Source organism: Pogona vitticeps, chromosome 1, assembly GCF_051106095.1.
Source record: "Pogona vitticeps strain Pit_001003342236 chromosome 1, PviZW2.1, whole genome shotgun sequence".
In the NCBI taxonomy this organism is placed as follows: Eukaryota; Metazoa; Chordata; class Lepidosauria; order Squamata; family Agamidae; genus Pogona; species Pogona vitticeps.
Genome location: NC_135783.1, coordinates 204,649,106 through 204,668,857, shown reverse-complemented (window position 1 = coordinate 204,668,857; position 19,752 = coordinate 204,649,106). Strand labels below are relative to the sequence as shown.

Sequence of the window (19,752 nt, the reverse complement as noted above, 5' to 3'; positions counted from 1 at the left end):
AGGTTTTCATTTTTGACCTTGCACTGTCTCATTCAGGGCGGGGGGTAATGTGTGGTCCTCTAGAGGATGTTGCATTCTGCTCCTATCCCTCCCATTGCTTCTTCCATCGTTTTCCTTACCCGTCCCTGCCCTCCAAAGAAAAGAAAGAAAAAGAAAAACAGAAGAGGAGGAAGGGTGGGATAACTCCACCATGCCCTTTGAATGGTAGTGCATGGAGGCCTCTCTCTGGATGTAATTTCTAGCCTAAGCTTTTGCCATGCAATAAAAGATCATTTTCAGAGGTGGCGGCTTGTTTACATTCATGTTTAATATCTGAACAAAACGTTCCCGTATTCCATCTGTGTACAGCTTGCTTGTTCAAGTCCCTGAGCTAGCCTTCAGATGTGAGCCAACCTTTCAACTTCTTTTTTCTCTCCTCCAAAGGCAGCCACAGTTCTGACGGATGACAACACTTCATCAGCCACGGTGCCAGCTTTTGCGTAAGCCTTCAATTCCAGACCTGTCATCTTCGCCACAGCCTAAAAGAAATCAGTGCAGAGAGAGTCACCACAGGGAAGGTTTCTCTTCTTTGGATTTTATACTCAGCAGAACAACGCTCTTGACTATCATATTGGATTATATAGGGTTCATCAAGAGCACTTTGATACAGCACATTCATATGTTCTGTTCTTTTCTCATATAGCCCTCCTTATAAATGCTGCATTGCTTATATGATACAGATCCTGTTTCCCTTTTGTGTTTAATACAATCAGGCGCATTTTGAGTGGTATAACCATATTCCATTATCAACACCAGCACTGGCCCTACCATTGGGCAAAATGAGGAAGTTGCTCCAGAGAACAGATGCAAAGAGTGGGTGAAAACTAGTGCGATACTAGATGACCAAGCTTTCCATGCCATTATGGCCAGCTCTTCATCCTTCGAGGTAGCCTGCTGCCCTGGCCTGTTGTTCATGGAGCAGGGAGATACAGTGATCACTTGGGCCACTTGGCTTCTGTGCCTGGGATGGAGAAGGGGAGGTGGCATCTTGTCTCTTCTCTCACACTATCAAATATTTTGGGCCAGCCCCAATTCACATATTCTTCCTAGAGCCAGATGTCCTAAATCTTGATGTTATATACACAGATGTACAGCATACCAGACATGATTATACAACACATTATAGAATATACCTGAGGAACTTTTTAGCACACCAGATTGTACAATTATATCATTTAGGAGAGGGTGTGGGGTTTTTTTTTGGGGGGGGGGTTAATGGATTATTGTGCTCTATTTTTAGTATTAATTTTACTGACCATTTGTAATATAAGACTTGTCTAATTCTATTTTAATATTTGGTTACTCCCTGTTTTTCAGCTTTTAAATATTGTCTTTCAATTGTTGTAAGCTGCCTTGGGTCCTTTTAAGGACAAAGGCGGGGTAAAATAGATAGATAGATAGATAGATAGATAGATAGATAGATAGATAGATAGATAGATAGATAGATAGATAGATAGATAGATAGATAGATAGATAGATAGATAGATAGATAGATAGATAGATAGATAGATAGATAGATAGATAGATAAGGGACGGACGGATGGACGGACGGACGGACGGACGGACAGACAGACAGATAGATAAAATTAAGGCTTCTGGGAGTTGTAGTCCAAGAATACCTGGATTACCTAAGGTTGGGAACCACTGTTATAGTACATTAATGGCTAACTAACATATTGTGGCATACGCGTTCATGTACTAGAACTCTCTTTTTTCAGATGCATTCTGTGCTCACTTAAAATATGTGTGAACATGTGCCCATATCTATGCATATATAACTTATACTCTTCAGATTGCCCCCCATTAATGACTATGTGCCATGGACTGGTATCTGTTAGTAGAACAGACCTCCATACAGCTTCCTATGGTCCTCTGAAATCTGCTTCAGAGGCTTGAAGGCCAGATTTCCAGAGGCTTGAGATAGCTGCAGGGGTAAGGAAGAGAAAGAAAATTCCCACTGCTGCAAGCAATTCACTTACAAAATATTGGATATAATCCATAAAGAGCACCGCTGGTTTCCCATTATCAGTGTGGTTAAGGGACTACAGAGAGCTGAATGGAGGAACAGTGAAAAATGGTGGGAAACTATCACTCTTTTTGTAAACAGGTTATTTGAGAGTGGTGGAGTAGGTTCCTGACGTAGCACCAGACTTGAAAATTCTTCCCTATGATTTTGCTTCCTCACAAAACCATATTAAGATACAGATGGCACTGTTCCTCACCAGGCCCATTAAGGCTGCTCCAATCCCAAGGAGCGGACTGACTGAGATAATAACCAAGGTCAGCTTCCAGCCTCGGACAAAGCCCAACAGGAACCCCCCAACGAAGGTGGTGAAGCGCTGGATGAAGATGGCGACTTGATCAGCAATAGCATCATTAATTTTATTGACGTCACTGTGGAGAACAAGAAAAACTGGAGTAGGAGATACATTATCTACATCAGAGAAATCTTGCTGAGAATGATTTGTCTCCTTAGGGGTTTATTATTCATTCTTTCTAGAACTTGGAAATTTTACTTTTGAGGACTGCAGCTCCAATAAGGTAATCCAAAAGAGTAATTTCCCCCAAATTCTGATTGTTTTATTCATCAATATTGCAACTTAAAATCCTGGTACACAGCATGTCCACTCACATTTAGTGCAGGCCATAGGCTCTTAACCTTCCAGATCTTGGGGTTAAACAAGACAACATACTGACCATCACATATTTAGAAGCCTTTTCCATTTTGTGGTGAAAGACATCTGTATGTATCCTAACGTGATTTTCCTTAATTCTGTATCTTGCATTCCATTATGCTTTCATTTTTGATTGGCCAACAGAAGGTAAGCATGGACTTGATTTGCAAGTCGAACTGCTGAGGCAGTCACAAGAAAGGAAATCCCATTGTCAGTGGGAGAGAAATGCTAACCACTGGGAATACGAATTCACCTTAATTTTGCTTAGCAACCAAGATTTGCTCATCAGGCACCACTAATTTTTGAAAAAAGCTTGGTCAGATCTGATGTTTTAGGTATTTTTCCTAGTCTTGAGAAATCTCCTTGTGACATTCCTCCCTTATTTTCTGTGCCAAGACTGTGGCTGTTTCCTTAGACATTCCACAAAGCCTACTATGGCTATATGGCTATAGTACAGGGAACGTGGGCCAACCCGTGATATTTTGCTGACTGAAACAGTGCAACATTTGGTGCCTGCCCATCTAATTCAGGATGCATCATATCCAGAGCTAGCCAAGTGAAGAGACATAGTAAGATATCATTCAAGCACCTCATCCTATATCTAGCAATAAAATACAACGACAGTAAGCTAAATAACTTACAAGGTGCTGCCCTTTTATGGCATTGAAAATCTGGTGAGTGAGACAGCTGTGTCATTCAGCCCAATGGCAGCGCCAGTCCTTGAGACAACAACATTGTCTCCGGTTTGTTATCCGTTGCTGTCCTAACAGTAAGGTAGGCCTTGTCAACAACTGGTGCACAATGCTGTCTCCGGTCTACCATGGACAAAGGTCTCAACTGCCAAACGGATGGGACAGTACTGTTTAGCATCATATCCTACTTTGATGGCAGCAATAGACAGCCACCTCACCAGCTTCAAAAAAAAAAGGTGTCAAAAACATTCTAGAGATACCGCTATTAATAGACATTCTGCATCACTTACTCAGAAATTCTTGTGTTGAGTTCCCCTACGGATGTACAATCAAACCAGCCTATATCCATCCTCATTAATGTCCTGAAATAGGCTTTTCTGATTTGCTGTGTTTGCCGAGCAGCTGATGTTACCCATAAGCAAATCTGGGGTGAAAGCAGGAAGTACGGGAAATGAGAAGAAAATAACTTCTAAAAGAAAAACAGCTTTCCATCCATTCCTAGGGTATAATGGAAAAACCTGACATAGACAGCAGCTATCTAAGTGGAATGTATTCTAGCTTCCAGCATATCTGGTACATGTTGTGCCTTGTATTATGCTCATGCTGACCACGCTTTATGACTTGATTCAAACACCTTTGGTTATATTGCATTGACAGGAACAGTTCCATTTAAAACATTAGTGGGATTGCCCGGCTGTAACCAGAAACTGAATTTATATGGCACTGGGCGCATCAGGTGCTAGTGAAGGTAGCCAGGTAATATAGCAGCCCTTTCAGCCCTGCCTAACAACTGCAACAAAGGAGGTTTGTATCTCCACATTAACCTGTCTACCAAAGTGCTGTGGCATATAAGATTCTGACTCATCTTCCGTGAAACTGTTTCAGTCTATATATTGCTCTGTTTAAGATATCTTGGCATCTCCTAGAAATTGAATATACCCCCTAGACAGTGTTTCGCAGCCTTGGGTCCCCAGATGTTCTTGGACTAAAACTCCCAGAAGCCTTCACCACTAGCTGTGCTGGCCAGGGGTTCTGGGAGTTGCAGTTCAAGGACCTCTGGGGACTTAAGGTTGGGAACCACTGCCCTAGAACACACCAACAGTGTCTTCTCGATAGTTTTGTGTTACAAGGGAGGTTGAGTGATGGTAGACCACCTGCCTTCCAGATAATCTGGCCTGCTTTGAATAACCTGGATGTTAGTAATCTTTTAGACATCTAGTTCAAATGCCACTTGTGTTGTATGAAGCAAGGGCAGATTCACACCAGAACCCTTTCAGTATGTTCCACAGGATTATCTTCATGTGGGTATATTTGGCAGGACATGAAGCATGGGATGAAATTCCACTCTTAATGCTGCAAGCGGAAGCGTAGGAAGTGCTTAATAGTACTCAAGATGTGAACCAATGGGTACAATCCCATCTACCAGGATACAGCATACAGACGTGGAAGATTTTCACAGACTTTACAGAGTAGCTCATGTAAAACTGTATGGAGACACACAAGGTACATGGCCTCTTGCTCTGCCTGCATCTGTGTCTTTACCTGAAGACAGAGGAGAGGAGGCTATGTTGTCTGGGAAATTCTGGGAGTTGTAGTCCAAAAACATAAACTTGTAGACTTCATTTTAAGACAAGAGAGGAGGAAGGAAGAGCTCTGATGAATCTACAGAAATTCTTGGTGCACAGGGGCTGTTGTCTAGATTGATTTATGCTCAATAGTTTCTATTATCCAATAAATAACGTACATAAGTCAGACATTAATTTGTTTTAACTCAAGAACCTGTTCTTTTCTCAAGTACAGAGAGAACTGCCTTTGGGCTGTAGGAAGTATTGCTGAAGTACTGATTTCCAAATTTGTCTTGGTCTGTTGTTATCAAATATTGGAACTTTGACTGTAAGTAACTTAACTCTGAAAAACAATACAGTGAATACTGACTTGGAGATAACCAAGCACAAAGACGGTGCAGCCGATTCCTGCGTAATAACTTGCAAAATAGGTCATTTCTCTTTCAATCTCCAGCAACCTATTTAAAAAGAAAGAATTAGACAGCATTGTATCCACTTGCCAAGACCCACTTTACACGAAAGCTTGCTTCAGCTTTGGTCTAACGGGACTCTACATATGAATTCAGGCCAATACTGAAATACTTTTTGAATGTGAAGATTTATGGCCTTGTTGAATCAACCGATTTTTCATGCAAGTAAGTGTGAACTGAGCTGGCTGATTTAATATCAGCCCTAATGGTACATCTCTTACAGCTGGCTAAACTTATTTCCACATTGTTCTTCTACTCAGCCAACTTTGGGCATGGATTCAGAGACATTAATTCCAGAACAATTCCTAAGAAGGGATTATAGCGAGTGCATAACACGAAATTAGAAGACAATTATTCTGACAAAATAGGTCTACCCAATTTTCCATTCATATAACTCTGTGCCAGCACTGACTGGTGATTAATTCAGCATGGGCAAAGCAGAGAAAAACGGATTCATTATTGCTTGACATCTAGGTAAAATTACCCACCTTCCAATATATTCCTCACAGAAAATTCTGAGTCATATAAAATACCTTTTTCAGCTCAGTGGCTAAATGAAATTTTGGGTACAATCCTGGAGAGAATGTATATTCCAGCGGTGGGCAACAGGGCCGAAGGCAAAAGAATGAGACAAAACAAAAAACAAAAACCAACCCCAGCATAATTTAAAGCTCTTACTGCCAGTAATTAAATATTAGCTGTGACATTTCATATTCTTGAGGGCAAAAATAAAAAAAATAAAAAAAAAATTGGGAAGCAAGGAAGCTGCTAGCCATGGGATATGGCCATTCAAGAAAGCTGGGATGACAAGACTGGGAGCCAGGAGGGCTCAATTTGGCCTGAGCTTCACTTTCTCAGGCAGGCTATAGAGGTGGCACATGATTGATCCAAAAGAGATTTAAAAACAAAAATAAACAAGAAAAGAAAAAAAACCCCATGTTTTTGCACCTTAAAGACCAACAGATTTATTTCAGTGTGAGCCTTCTTCTTTTCCATAAAGAGAAGTTAACGTTACCTCTCTTTAACTTGACAGGGCATCAGTTGCTCAGGAAATTAGCTGTTACTTAACTCAGGCTGCAGTCACACCAGCAAAATGTTCCCTAGTTCTTCCTCATTTATTTTGATTTTTGTCTGTGGGGTCAGATGAGGCGCGGCCATTATTGAATCATTGGGTCTACCTCTATACTATACCTGCTGCAAATCCCATCCATCAGGTGACTTCTACTTTTCTTGCTGCAGGATTCATTGCACACCAATGACTGTGGTGTCTTGTGTGCACAGCTGTACTGATACCTTTTCTGGCAAGCTGCCTTGAGTTGCTTCTGCCAGTGACGTGGTTTGTTCGTATGCCCCTTTAATTCTTTATAAATTGTTTAGCAAGTGGAGTGTTGATGTGCTGGAAAACTTATGTCATCAGCCTTTACTTCTTAGCAGATCCTTCACCAGGGGGTGTTTCTTCCCCTTTCATGTTTTCCTCTTGGGGGCTTTGTGGTAGAGCTGCAATGAAAAAAAGCCCAACTACAAGTTTCTCTGCTGCAGGAGAGGCAAACGCAGCAGAGAAACTTGTACCCATTGAGGAAATGTTGCTGAAATATGAATGTAACTAAATTGATTTTTTTTTAAAGGAAAAAGGGGCCCCAGAGTCATTAACAACTCAGAGGGAAATATTCCAGTACCAAAGTGTAGCCGGCCATATGACATCAAATTTAGGGAAATGTTGCAATAATTCAAAAACAAATCGGAACGCACAACCTGGGATGTCTGTCATGTGACTGCAACTCATGACTGCTCGGGGAGTAAAAGATGTGAGAAAACAGGGGACATTTTACTGGTGTGATAAGAACTTCACTCTACAGAGTAACTAGGAACATTTGTTCTTCTGCCAGCCAGGTAGTTTTTCTAGTCAGGCACTGAAGAAACCAGGCACTGATACAGGCAGCTAAATAGAGTGACTGGTGACTTTCAACATTAAAACCACATCCTCTTCTTCCTCTGGAGGGGTTGGGTGGGAACTGGCATCATCCTCATCTTTGTAGTTGTGTCATTGCCTTGGTGATGGGGGAGTAGAGCGGGCACAGGTGGCTGGCCTGATTAACACCCACCCCAGAACCCGCCAGGCCACTTACCGTGTGGCCGCACAGCATCTTCAGCACCCCATTCGCAGCAGTACCTCAGCTACCACAGCCCTCGCCTCCTTTCTTGATTGGCTGCTCCAGCAAGGGGGAAGGAGGATGAATCTCCCTGGTCAGCCATAGAGTGGCTGGGCAAGCAGGGAGGTGGGGCTGCAGCAGCTGAGCGACTACCATGTGAAGATGGCCCTGGCCACATGCACGGCGCCTCATTGTAAGTAGACTGATGGGTTCTGGGAGTGGGTTTTAATCAGGCTTCATATTCATATACGAACACTAAGCCCTCATCTCTGTGGGGGAGTGGTGCTCTGCTTCAAGCTGAGATGAAATACGGACAGGTTGCTCACATGTGCAATGGGGAAGGTTGCATGTTGAGTCCCACCGATGTCCGTAGGACAACTGCAGGAAACGGCAAGGCAGGATCACAACCTTTCTAGAAGAATCGCACAGATTAGCTCCCAGATGATAACACAACAGCCAATCTTATTTCGTGACACTGTAGACGTAAAATATCTTGCTCACTTACCCACAACTTATGGATGCATTACTGTCATTTTGATGATGGGAACCATTAATCCACACGATTGTGTTGTTCACACATGCTTTGTTTGGGTCTTCGAGCTCTTGTTTCTCAATGTCATATTGGATAAAGGTGTCAGCCATCAACCCAAAGACGAGCAACATGGCAGGCTGGGCTGCTCCATGGAGAAAGGCACAGAAGCCACCCAAAACCATCATCAGTCTCTCAGACAGAGAAGCAAACCTAAACTGTAAGCATTCACAAGTAAATAGGGTGCAAAACCAATTTTTTGCACTCTTCATTTGTCCACTGTGTTGATTGAAGTATAATAATGTTAAATTGCACCATCCCTTTCTGGGATTACAATCATGCTTTGGTCATGATGCACATTATTCTTGTATATGGGTCAAAGAGTCTGTCCTTCTAATTATATACTATATTTCCTAAATGGATAATTGGACACACATCGATAAATATTTTTGGGAAATGGCTGGCATTTTTAACCTTTGAAAGTCTATATAAATGATTGATCCAAAAGAAATTTAAAAACAAAAATAAACAAGAAAAGAAAAAAAACCCACATGTTTTTGCACCTTAAAGACCAACAGATTTATTTCAGTGTGAGCCTTCTTCTTTTCCATAAAGAGAGGTTAACGTCTCTAGACCAGTGGCTCCCAACCTTGGGTCCCCAGATGTTGTTCTTGGCCTAAAACTCCCAGAAGCCTGAACTATACTGGCGAGGTTGGGAGCCACTGGTCTAGATGCTGGGGATAATCTATTAATCAGCATCTTGGGAGTTGGCGACATGGTCTGGTGTATGCTTTCCAAAGATGTTTTTATTGCTTTGCTTGTTCTATGGATAATGCCTTGCATATTATATGCCATTAAGGACATGACCAGATGGGGGAAAGTGGAGCAATCCAGTTCGCTCTTTAAAGGTTCTCGTCTTTGGTGCAATCTATTTTATCTTGTATTGGAGTGATCCTTCCACTCACATGGGAAAAGTTTCTTCTCTTGTGAGAAAGATCCAGACCACTTTTCGGATGGCTCCAAGTTGTCTTCCTTTCACTTACTGATGCCCCCTCCTGCCTGTTTCTTTTTGTGGCTGTCATTCTGTGGGCTGTGGTGACTCCTCCCCCCTTTTGTTGCCACATAAATTAAGTGACATACTGCTATAGCAATGCATTAACTTAGCATGGTATACATATTCTACATCTTGTAATGAAAGCCAGCTCAAATGTATTAAAACTGCACGGTGTCAGTTATAGAAATATTTTAAAAAGAATAGGAAAACAGAGGAGGGGGTGTCACAACTAGAGATGGGGACAAATAAAAAATGGCAATTCGTTTTGATCTGTTATTCGTCAAGGTTAACGGATCAACAAATACAAATATATGAATATTCTTCCACGAATCGACAGATCAATCTGTTGTCTGCACTTTAAATGGCTATAACACTGGCCCCTGATGACCTAGAGACACCACATTTGCAGGGAGGCTTTCACAGACACTACAACCCTACAACTCCTGAAAGTTTGGTGAACAATGCATCATGGCCCCCTAAGTTATAGTCACAAAGAGGACACCCCAAGGAAAGCTCCCCCCAGATACTTAGAGGATCCAGAATCACAATGGAGCTTCCCATGTCTTTCCCCAACATGCCTGCCAACTTTGGTGAAGATTGGATATCAGACATCCAAGTTATTCACCCTCATCCTGAGGGCAAACTCTACTTCACTGGCAAATGTAATGTTGTGCTGAGCTGAAGACAAACTCGATGCCTCATGAATGCCTCTGCCAAAGGGACCTCGCATCCTGCTGGGGCGAAATATAACTCCCTCAAAGCCATGGGCTTCTGTGCCATGTGGTAAACTGATTGAATAATGTAGTCCTGCCAAGCTAAACACACACACATACACACACACACACACACGTGTCACACCAACAAATTCCCACCCACCCACTGTGCCTCAGATGCAAGCCTCTACTTGCCTGAAGACGGTACACACAACACATGCCTCCAGAAAAAAAAAGTTTGAAAAAGCTCTTCTAGAGAGACCCCCCAAAAGGTAATGAATATAAACGAATATTAACAGATTGACGGATCGACGGATAAAACCGAGGAAATATTCGTCCAGCTATATTCGTCTAGATTTATATTTTTATGAATACGGGTTGATGAATATTTGATGAATCAGCTGTATTCGTCAAAAAAAACTGAACCGTTTTTATATTCATCCCTATCTCTAGTCACAACCCATTGAATACCTCACTGGGTTGTCACCTCAGATAACACTGCCTACAGTTTTATTTGGTTGTGAGTTAACCAACCACATGGGCTACAGAATAGGATAATTAGGAGCATTCTCAGTCACACCAAATAAACTGCAGGCGTAGTGCTGTGCCAGAAAGGAGCAGAACAGCTTGTAAAAGGGCCAGGATGAATTGTTATTGAAAAATGCATGTGGTTCCTGGAAAACAGGGCGAACCAAACTGCTCCAAAAGCAAACCAAAGATATATACCTATCTGAGTGCCTGCCAACTCATTTCCAATTTATGGCAACCTTAACAAAGTTCCCCAAATATTTGAGATCTTTAAGGGGTGGTTTTACCAGTACAGCTGGCCATGATATTTAAGCTCTAAGCTGCACAGTTGTGTGGCGCTATATTGGTGCCACACCCTTGCAGTTAGTGTTGCTGCTCAATGGGTTCAGGATGCAGCCAAACCTTTGCGTGCTCAGGGTAGGGTTTCTGCCCCATGAGGGTGGGAAATTAGAGGGAACATTGCTGAGAAAGCTTCATGGCATAGACCTTTTCTCCTGAGCCCCACATTTAGATTATCTGTAGGTTTGTGATGGTCGGGTGCAACTCCCAGAAGGGAGAATTGTGAGATTTGTAGTCTCCCCCAAATCCAAAAATCCATGCCTTGTTCCAGCTCTCCCACCCCTATGTTTCCATGGCCAAGTGGGAATTTGAATCCAGATCTCTATGATACAACACTGTCTCTCATGAATAATAATAGTAATGGTGAATTTGCTGGAGGGGTTCACTGCACTCATTTAAAGCAATGAGGGCAGAAGGCAAAATAGGATCCTTTTTTTTTTTGGTAGATTTCTGGATAATTTGTAGTCTCAAGAAGGGCATCAAACTCCCAATTTTTCAAAAAGTGGTTGCCGAGACGAAGTACATTTTTTAGAAACAAGTGCGAAAGGATTTGGGAGCTCTGTCCTTTGTCAAATTTTTGGACTAGATATGTTTTCAGAAGTATCCTGTTCTTTAATTCCTTGCATGTATCTATTCTCTAAGTAGCTTACTGCAGTTGGAGGATGTCAAGATTCTAGGGCTTGGAGGTTCTCTTTAAAAGGAGCAGTGGCTTGTTCCCATAAACTGGAGATCCCTCATCCGTATTCTGAAAACCACATCATAGATAAGTAATATTGGAAACCAATAAATTCCTTACCAGTTGAAAGAAGCCAACTCGAATTTCACTCTTTTTCTTGTCTGATGTCCTTTAAAGAAAAATGACATGTACACCATTGTGAGATTTCATTTTCCCTGCCCCTGAGATCCTAGAATCTCTTTGCTGGGATGATCTTGAAAACCAATTAACCCCTTCAGAGAACCAAGGATTTGGTTGGAACTAACACTACCTTAATGCTACCAGTGAGACCACAGGTTCAAGCAAATGTGTATTTCTCCCTCTTACCATGTTATCCCTCCAGGCATGCTAATCTTTCAGTGCTACCTGCCTGAGACGTCAGACATGCAGACAAAACCATGCAGTCTCTCTGACTGATCACTTACAAACCCAAAGCAAGCTAGTTTTTCAAAGGTGGTTTGAAGCATGCTCAGCATAGCATAAATAAGCATAGTGGTGCCTCGCATAGCGATTGTTCCATTTTACGACGAAATAGCTTTGCAACGATGTTTTTGCAATCACAAAAGTGATCACTTTGCGATGTTCCCTATGGGGAAAATTAGCAATCATCGCAAAGCCCCCATTTTCGGCCAGCTGATCGGGGGTTCCAAAATGGCCACCGGGTAAACAAAATGGCTGCCCGCTGTGTTGCCTCGCTTTAGAGGCATCAAAAATGGCTGCCCCTATGGAGGATTTTCATTTAAGGTTAGTTTTGAAGCTCATAGGAATGCATTAATGGCATTTTAATGCGTTTCTATAGGCTTTTTAATATCGCTTAGTGATGAAATCGCTTAGCAGCTATTTTTGCTGCACGGATTAACATCGCTAAGCAAGGCACCACTGTAGTGTTTTCCTCATAAAGTTACTCTGCTTCTAAGTATGGAATCATTATCTTGTCTAAAGTCCACACTCAATTCATTTCATTGTCAAGATACATCTGTGGCATTGAGAAGCCCGCCCACCCCCTTTTAAACTATAGTCTCTCTTTTTTTTGTGTGTTTTCCCTCCCCCAACAAGTTTGGACAGAAATAGGCTTTTAACTCCTGTAAAGGTAGTTCATATTACTGCCTTGTGTCCCTTCACTAGCAAAAAGGCAGCATAAAAATAAAGCAGATTATTAAACAAAACCTTCTAGCATGATTTTAATCCATGTTCATACCCACAAATGTTTAAATGGGGAGAAGTCCTCAGCTAGAGAAAAACTGAGATTTCAAAACAGGCAGATTCATGGAGACAGGATAAATCTGGGGTTTGAAAACTTCTCACTCTTCCCTGCTGGGCGTGAGTTATAAAAGATGGGTGGCATACATGGGGTCCTTGTAAAAGACTGCAGCATTTACGGAACTGTGTTGATGTTATTGACAGAGGCAGGTATCTTCAAACATTGAGGCAGCTCTGGTGTGGAATGCCATCCGTACGGATACTGGATTAGTACATTAAAATGGCTGCCCTCTCAGCTTCCATGAAAAGCACAATGGAATCAATTAGTGAGCCCAGCTGCTATGCTAATGTAAGAGAAACGGTTCAACTTACTTCATCTCATTGTCTTTATTGTTGGAAGGCTCCTTGTTTGTATAGAAATAGCTGTAAAAGGCAAAACATTTCTCATATGAGCCCTCTGAATGTGCTTGGTGATTCTGAACATCACTAATAACATATTTTTGTCTATTACATTTAGGATAGTAGATTTGTACCTACCATCTTAAGGGGTTTCTATGCCTTAGATCAGTGGTCCCCAACCTTGGGCCTCGAGATGTTCTTGGACTACAACTCCCAGAAGCTTTCACCACCACTTCTGCTGGCCAGGGTTTCTGGGAGATGAAGTCCAAGAACATCTGGAGGCCCAAAGTTGAGGACCACTGCCTTAGATGTCAACACAATATGATTTTTTTAAAGGCCTGATTTGAAAATGTTTTGAAGTATGTAGAACCAGAGTGTATTTTCAGTAAACTTTGTGTCTATCCAACTTTCTCTGGAAGTGAAAGTGGCTAGATTACATCCATTTGTACTTTGGCTGTAAGTACATTGGCTATAGGTAGACATCACTCAAAGACTCTATTCCTAGAAAAAGGTTAGACAATAACAGGAAGAAAGGAACACCTGCCATCAGCTGGATTGAGTCAACAAAGGAAAACCTGGCCTTTAGTTTGCAAGACCTGAGCAAGGCTGGTCATAATAGATCATTTAGAAGCAATCATCAGGTAAAGTAGAAGTCACTTGAAGGCACGCGACAGCAACAACTCACACTTAGCACCAGATGGCAAATTGAGCAGGAACTCGGTCCATGCCTTCTCCTGATGGTATAGCGATCTAAAAATGTGCACTTATACACATAAAGTGGAATGCATAGGTATTGTGCAAATCTGCATCTCCCTTTCTTCTTCTTTTTGGGTAACACTTTTCCATTCCTTTCCTTTTCTTGCTTTTCTGAATATTTTACTGAAAGATTTATTTGGGGGTATGTATAAGTGGCCGTTCTATATTCAGTTCAGCCCAATTTAATAGACAGAAGCATTAGATATACTAGACAAGGATGCTGAAAGAAATAATTGTTCCTGGAGGAGGTTGCTAGCATCATAGCTGCAATTATCATCACATTGCATTTCTGATAAAAGCAGCAATGAGGGAGCAGAGTTTCAGGGAACTCAGCTGTAAACTTCCAGCAGAATCTCTGGGCCCTTTAAAATAATTTATGAGCCACCAGGAGGCGCTGTTTAAAGTGCAGTGGATAGATCTGCTGTCTATGCTTCTGTTCTCTCCCTTCAAACTCTACTTTGACACAACAATACATTTCTTACTTTGACAGTCAGTAGTTTTGTTCTCATGTTGCATCTCAGTACAAACAACTCTGAATGTTATTCTGTTTTATTGTAGGAGCGATTTGTTTCTTTTCCCTTTTGTTTCATATTCTGATGGATGGGCTATTCATCTGTCCATCAGTTAAGCAATCTCAAAGTTTGTGGAAAGAAAGCAGAAAAAGTCTTGTTGTTCAGGGTAGTTGTTTTTTTCTGCACATAATTCTTAACGGAATAAGTGAATAGATGCCACCCATGTAAGAGCTGAAACTATGTCATATTTCTTCTGCATTGTTCTATGATTCACTGCATGCATCCTAAGTTTTTCCTGAACTGACATCAATTGTGTAATATTATAGTTTCACAATCAGAAGTCATAAACTGTTCCAAATGGCTTAGAGCAGATAAAGAATCAGGGCTCATCAAAATCTTTCCAAAAATGAATTCTTTCTCTGAGTGCCTGTTTACAAAGCAGCAGCATCCACAAATCAAACAGAATCAGGCAGTTTGCAAAAGGTTCATTTAAAAAGGGGGGGGGGAATGGGAGGGGGTTAATAAAGGAGAATAAAACAGCCCAGTGAGACACTATTTGTGTGGGGCAGGCAAAACATTGGGTAGGCGGAAGATAAAATGGAATATTGTAGAGAAGACCCATACCAAATACACAGGAGGACTACACACTGTAGCATTTGATGTGTCTCACCTGTACAGGCCAATATAATCAAGGGTACTTTAAGTAGCACCCCCAAATTTGGGGAGGGTTAAGTGAAGTGCATGCCTCCTCAGTCGACAAGCCACTTCTGCTAAAAATGAACATTTCCCCCCAAAGTCTATTTTTAAACAGCACAGTATGCAAGAATAACATTATCAGCTTATTTCCAGGGGATGCTAAAGTTTGCAGAAATCCAGAACATCTTCAGGGCCGGGGAATGCTAAAGAAGCAACCCAACCCCTAAACATCCCAGTGAAGATTAAGAAGGCTGGGTATGCCTTTGGGCATGAGGAACGGAAAACAAGCTGGCCAAAGGATGTAATGCAGTGTGCTGGAAAAGAGTATGACTGGCTGGTTCCGATCATAAATAGTGGCCCTCCGCGCAGAAAGCTTTTGTTCTAAGTGCAATGTGTAACGCTAAATATTATGTGCATAAATATCTCTGTTACTTACTCTGCTTTGCAGACGCCATTATCTGTAGGAAAACAAAAATATAACCATCTTTGAAAATGAATAAAAATGCACACTTTTACAGTCTACTTGTGAGACAAATATCATGTCAAAGCTGATTGAGAGGCTTCTGAATTGATATCTCACAGTATACACCTTTCCACTTGTTCCAGATTTAGTATATTATAATGTACAGTGAAATCAAATCAAGATATCTGCTGATTCAACATCTCTGCTGATTAACTCCCCCTCCACCAAAAAAACCCCCAACAGCTGCCATTTTAATCCACAATAGAGGGTGACATTTTATTAAACAGCAGTAGCTATGGCTTGGGGAAGGATGAAATGGATGTGGAGGTTGAGTCTAAGTGGTTATAGTGCTTTATAGAGTATTCTGTGGCCCCGTGTACAAACTCATGCTAAGAAACAGAATTAACTCAATGGGAATGATTTCCAAATTTTAGATCTGCCCTTTAAAAAAAACAGGTTCCCTAAACTGGTTCAGGAACAAGAAACAGCCATAAATTTGTGGCAGGGAGCACAGAGACCCTAGGTATAAGCCCTGTTATCACTAATCAAACACACAGCTTCTGATAAGAAATAAAACAGTGTGAGTCAGCAAAAGGACACTGATCTGTGGACATTTATATAATTCACAAGCCCCTCCCCACACCTGGACATCTCCCATTTGCTACTATTTGGAGACCCACCTTGCCCTTAACCCTCTGGCCACTGCAGAGCTAACGTATGGTGCTGTTCCTATCACAGAAGCACAAGATGACTTGTATATTAAGCCTTTCTCTCTCACAGTCTATAGCATGGTATATACATTCTGCCAAACTCCTCACCATGTCAAAATTTCGAAATGCAAATATGAAGGTACATGGATCCATGCATACAGTAAATGGTCACTCTATTCTGTCTCATTTTAACTCAGAAAGGGTTGCTGTACATTATCTTAACACATTTATGTTAATATTGCCATGTTGCTGTCCCATTTACAGGCCTCTAGAATATGCCTCCTGGGAATAAAGCCAGCCTGTGTGTGGCTTTGGGCAAGCTGCACATCCCCAGAAGACTGTTAAACCACTTTAGAGTATTCAATACCTTACAGTAAATACCCAGGAAACTGTAGTCATATGTTAGAATCGATTTGATGGCATGTAGTTATTGTTAAAGCAGGTAAGAAGATTTTTCAAACATACTGGAAAACGCTATAAAATAAGGGGCACAACAATGCAGAAAACCAGCTGATCAAATAGTAAAGATGTCACATTCACTATTTCTATCCTCTCACTTCCTCTTTCTATAATTAAAAAAGCCAGAGCTAAGAAACATTATTTTTAAAGTGAATGCATCACTATTGCTCTTTTAAGATACAAAAAATGTGACTTAGTATTTGAAGACATAAGTCTGCATGAATAAGTGCGTTATCAAGAAGTGACATTTCTGGAGGAAAAGTCCATTGCAGGTTACAAGTAGAGAGGGGGGTATTCGTATAGGAATACAAATATCCCCACGCAGCTGGAGTTAACGAGGGCCCACTCCCTGGGGCCGGACCACCCACTCACACATCCCCCGGTGGTGGGAGCCTCACTTTTCCTTCCAATCACTCCTGGAGCCCCGCTGTCTTCCTGCTTGGCTAGCCACTCCAGGCAAGGGGAGGGAGGACGAGTCTCCATGCGAGTGGCTAGCTGAACAGGAAGAGAGCAGGGCTGCAGGAGTGATTAGACGGATGAGCAATGCCACCGCTGCTGGATGCATGAGTGGATGGGTCTGGCCCAGGGGGTGGACCCTCGTTAACTCCAGCTGTGCAGGGATATTCTTTATGAATACCCCATCTCCAGTTACAAGCCATGATGGGGATGTATAATCTCCAGGCTTAAAAAGAAAGTTCCTCTAAATGCCAGATGCAGGGGAGGGGGATCAGGGGACAGGTATCTAGTTGTGTTGTGTACTCCCAGAGGCATCTGGTGGGGCCACTGTGAGAGACAGGAAGCTGGACTAGATGGGCCCTTGGCCTGATCCAGCAGGGCTCTTCTTATGTTCTTATCACATGACTCAGTAGTACCATATTGGTCACACATGCTTTTGAATAATAAAAAAAAACCTCTTAGGAGTGGGGACAGTGGACACCCCTGTCTAGTACCTTTCTGTATTTGGATTTCTTTTGATAACTCGCCGTTAATTCTCACTTTTGCCTTTTGTTCAGTATATATTGCTTTAATTAATTTCATAAATCTTTCTCCGACCTGCAGTGTTTCCAACGTATACAGTATATCAAAAAATTCCAATCAAGATTATTAAAGGCTTTCTCTGCATCCAAGAATACCATGGCCATCTGTTTCTCTGGGTGTGCTTCATAATATTCCAAGGAATATACTGTATTATTCTTCATCTGCCTTTTTGGTAGGAACCCAGATTGATGTTGATGTATCAAGTGGATTAAAATTCTTTTCAATCTAGTTGCCAAGATAGTCGCATATATTTTGTAGTCCACGTTCAACAATGAAATTGGCCTATAATTTTGTATTTCTTTACCTTCCATGTTTTCCTTATGTATAAGAGAAATTATCACTTCAGTCCATGTTGCTGGTATTTTCCCTTCTTCTTCGACACGTTCTAGCAACTTCTTGAATGGCTGGAGTAGTACCTCTTCCAGTTCTTTGTAATATTCCGCTGGTAGCCTGTCCGGGCCTGGTGCTTTCCCTTTTTTGTTTTTGTTTTTTAAGGGCTTCTATAATTTCTGCATGTGTTATAGGCTCATTTAAGGACTGAATTTGTTCCTTGGTCAATTTCATTTTGTTGTGCTTTAATATATATTCTTCCTGGGCTCCTCTATCCACTTCTTTTTTCTCATATAGTTTCCGATAAAAATCTTCAGCATTTTTTTTTTATTTCTTCCTGTTTGAATTTTTTCCATTCCCTTTTCATCTTTCAAAGTTCGGATTGTTGTCTTCTCCTTCTCTTTCCTTAATTTATATGCTAACCATCTTCCCGGTTTATTTGCATTCTCGAAAAAATTTTGCTTTGCAAATTTAAACTTCTTTGCGGTTTCTTCGGTGAGCAATATATTTATCTGGTGTTGTATAAATTTTATCTTCTCTATCAGTTCTTTATTTGTTGGATTTTGTTTCAGCTGCCTCTCTTCTGTGGCTAGTCTGCTTTCCAGAGTCTCGTATTTTTTCTGTCTTTCTCTTTTTTGTTTTGCTGCAAATCTTACGGCTATTCCTCTAAAAAAAGCCTTACTTGCCTCCCAAACCATAAACATTGAGATGTCTGGTCTCATATTCTGTTTAAAGAAAAAGTCCATTTCTTCTTTTACTTGTTTCTTAAATTCTTCATTTTTTAGATGTAGTATATTCAGCTTCCAATTAAATTCTCTTGTTCTACAGTGGGGTCTTGACTTAAGAACGGCTTGAGTTAAGAACATTTTGACTTAAGAACCACTCTCATAGGAAAATATTGACTTGACTTACATACTTAGATTTGAGTTAAGAACTAAAAAAAACCACGTGGGAGGCAGGGAAAGTGCAAAATTTGAACTTTCAGTTAACTGTTGGCCAGTGAAAAGGGTGCCTGTCTGCTTCCTCACTCCTCCCAGCATTTAGAGAGTGGATTGGGAGACAGTCTTCAGACTGCCTGGTACTGTACTGCCTGGACTGTATTTTCCCTGCCTTCCCTGAACCTTTCTTGACCTAAGAAAAAAAGAAACAAAATATCCCCCTCTAGTGGTCGAAGGCAGAATAGCCGCTTCCCATTAGTTTCTATGGACGGAAAAGAGCAGATACGGATCAAATGGTTTTCAATGCATTCCTATGGGAAATGCAGATTTGACCTGAGAACTTTTTGACTTGGGAACCGCCTTCCAATACGGATTAAGTTCTCAAGTCAAGACCCCACTGTACTTCCTACTTGTAACAAAATTGGTTTATGGTCTGCAAATGTATTGGGTATAATATGTATTTGTTCCAATTCTTTCATTAGGTTTGTTGATATCCAACATGTATGAATCCTTGACCACGATTTATGCCTGTTAGAGTAGAAAGTATAGTCCCTTGTCTTTGGATTACATGTTCTCCATGCATCTACGATGTTTAATTCCTCTGCTAATTGTAAGAAATTTCTTGGAATCGTGCTTCTCTTCTTTTTACTTGGTTTTTCTGTTTTTCTGTCTAGTTCTCTGTCAAAAACAGCATTATAATCTCCAATTATGCAGTAATGATCATATTCTTTATTTGCCAATTCTCATTGCAATTGTTTATAAAAATTTTCTTGGTTTCCATT

At 41.2% G+C, this 19,752-nt stretch overlaps 1 protein-coding gene across 2 annotated transcripts in view; it reads right to left on the bottom strand.

Annotated features, from left to right (window-relative positions):
• ABCB11 (ATP binding cassette subfamily B member 11) overlaps positions 1 to 19,752 on the bottom strand; it is a 121,813-nt gene that overhangs the window by 47,734 nt on the left and 54,327 nt on the right. For both annotated transcript variants that reach the window (XM_072981759.2, XM_020789443.3), the window contains 8 exons: positions 15,469 to 15,490; positions 13,042 to 13,092; positions 11,551 to 11,599; positions 8,097 to 8,338; positions 5,342 to 5,429; positions 3,697 to 3,830; positions 2,262 to 2,433; positions 394 to 518 (listed from right to left, as the gene is read on the bottom strand). In XM_072981759.2, coding sequence (XP_072837860.2) covers positions 394 to 518; positions 2,262 to 2,433; positions 3,697 to 3,830; positions 5,342 to 5,429; positions 8,097 to 8,338; positions 11,551 to 11,599; positions 13,042 to 13,092; positions 15,469 to 15,490 — 883 coding nt within the window. The remainder of the gene's footprint in view (positions 1 to 393; positions 519 to 2,261; positions 2,434 to 3,696; positions 3,831 to 5,341; positions 5,430 to 8,096; positions 8,339 to 11,550; positions 11,600 to 13,041; positions 13,093 to 15,468; positions 15,491 to 19,752) is intronic.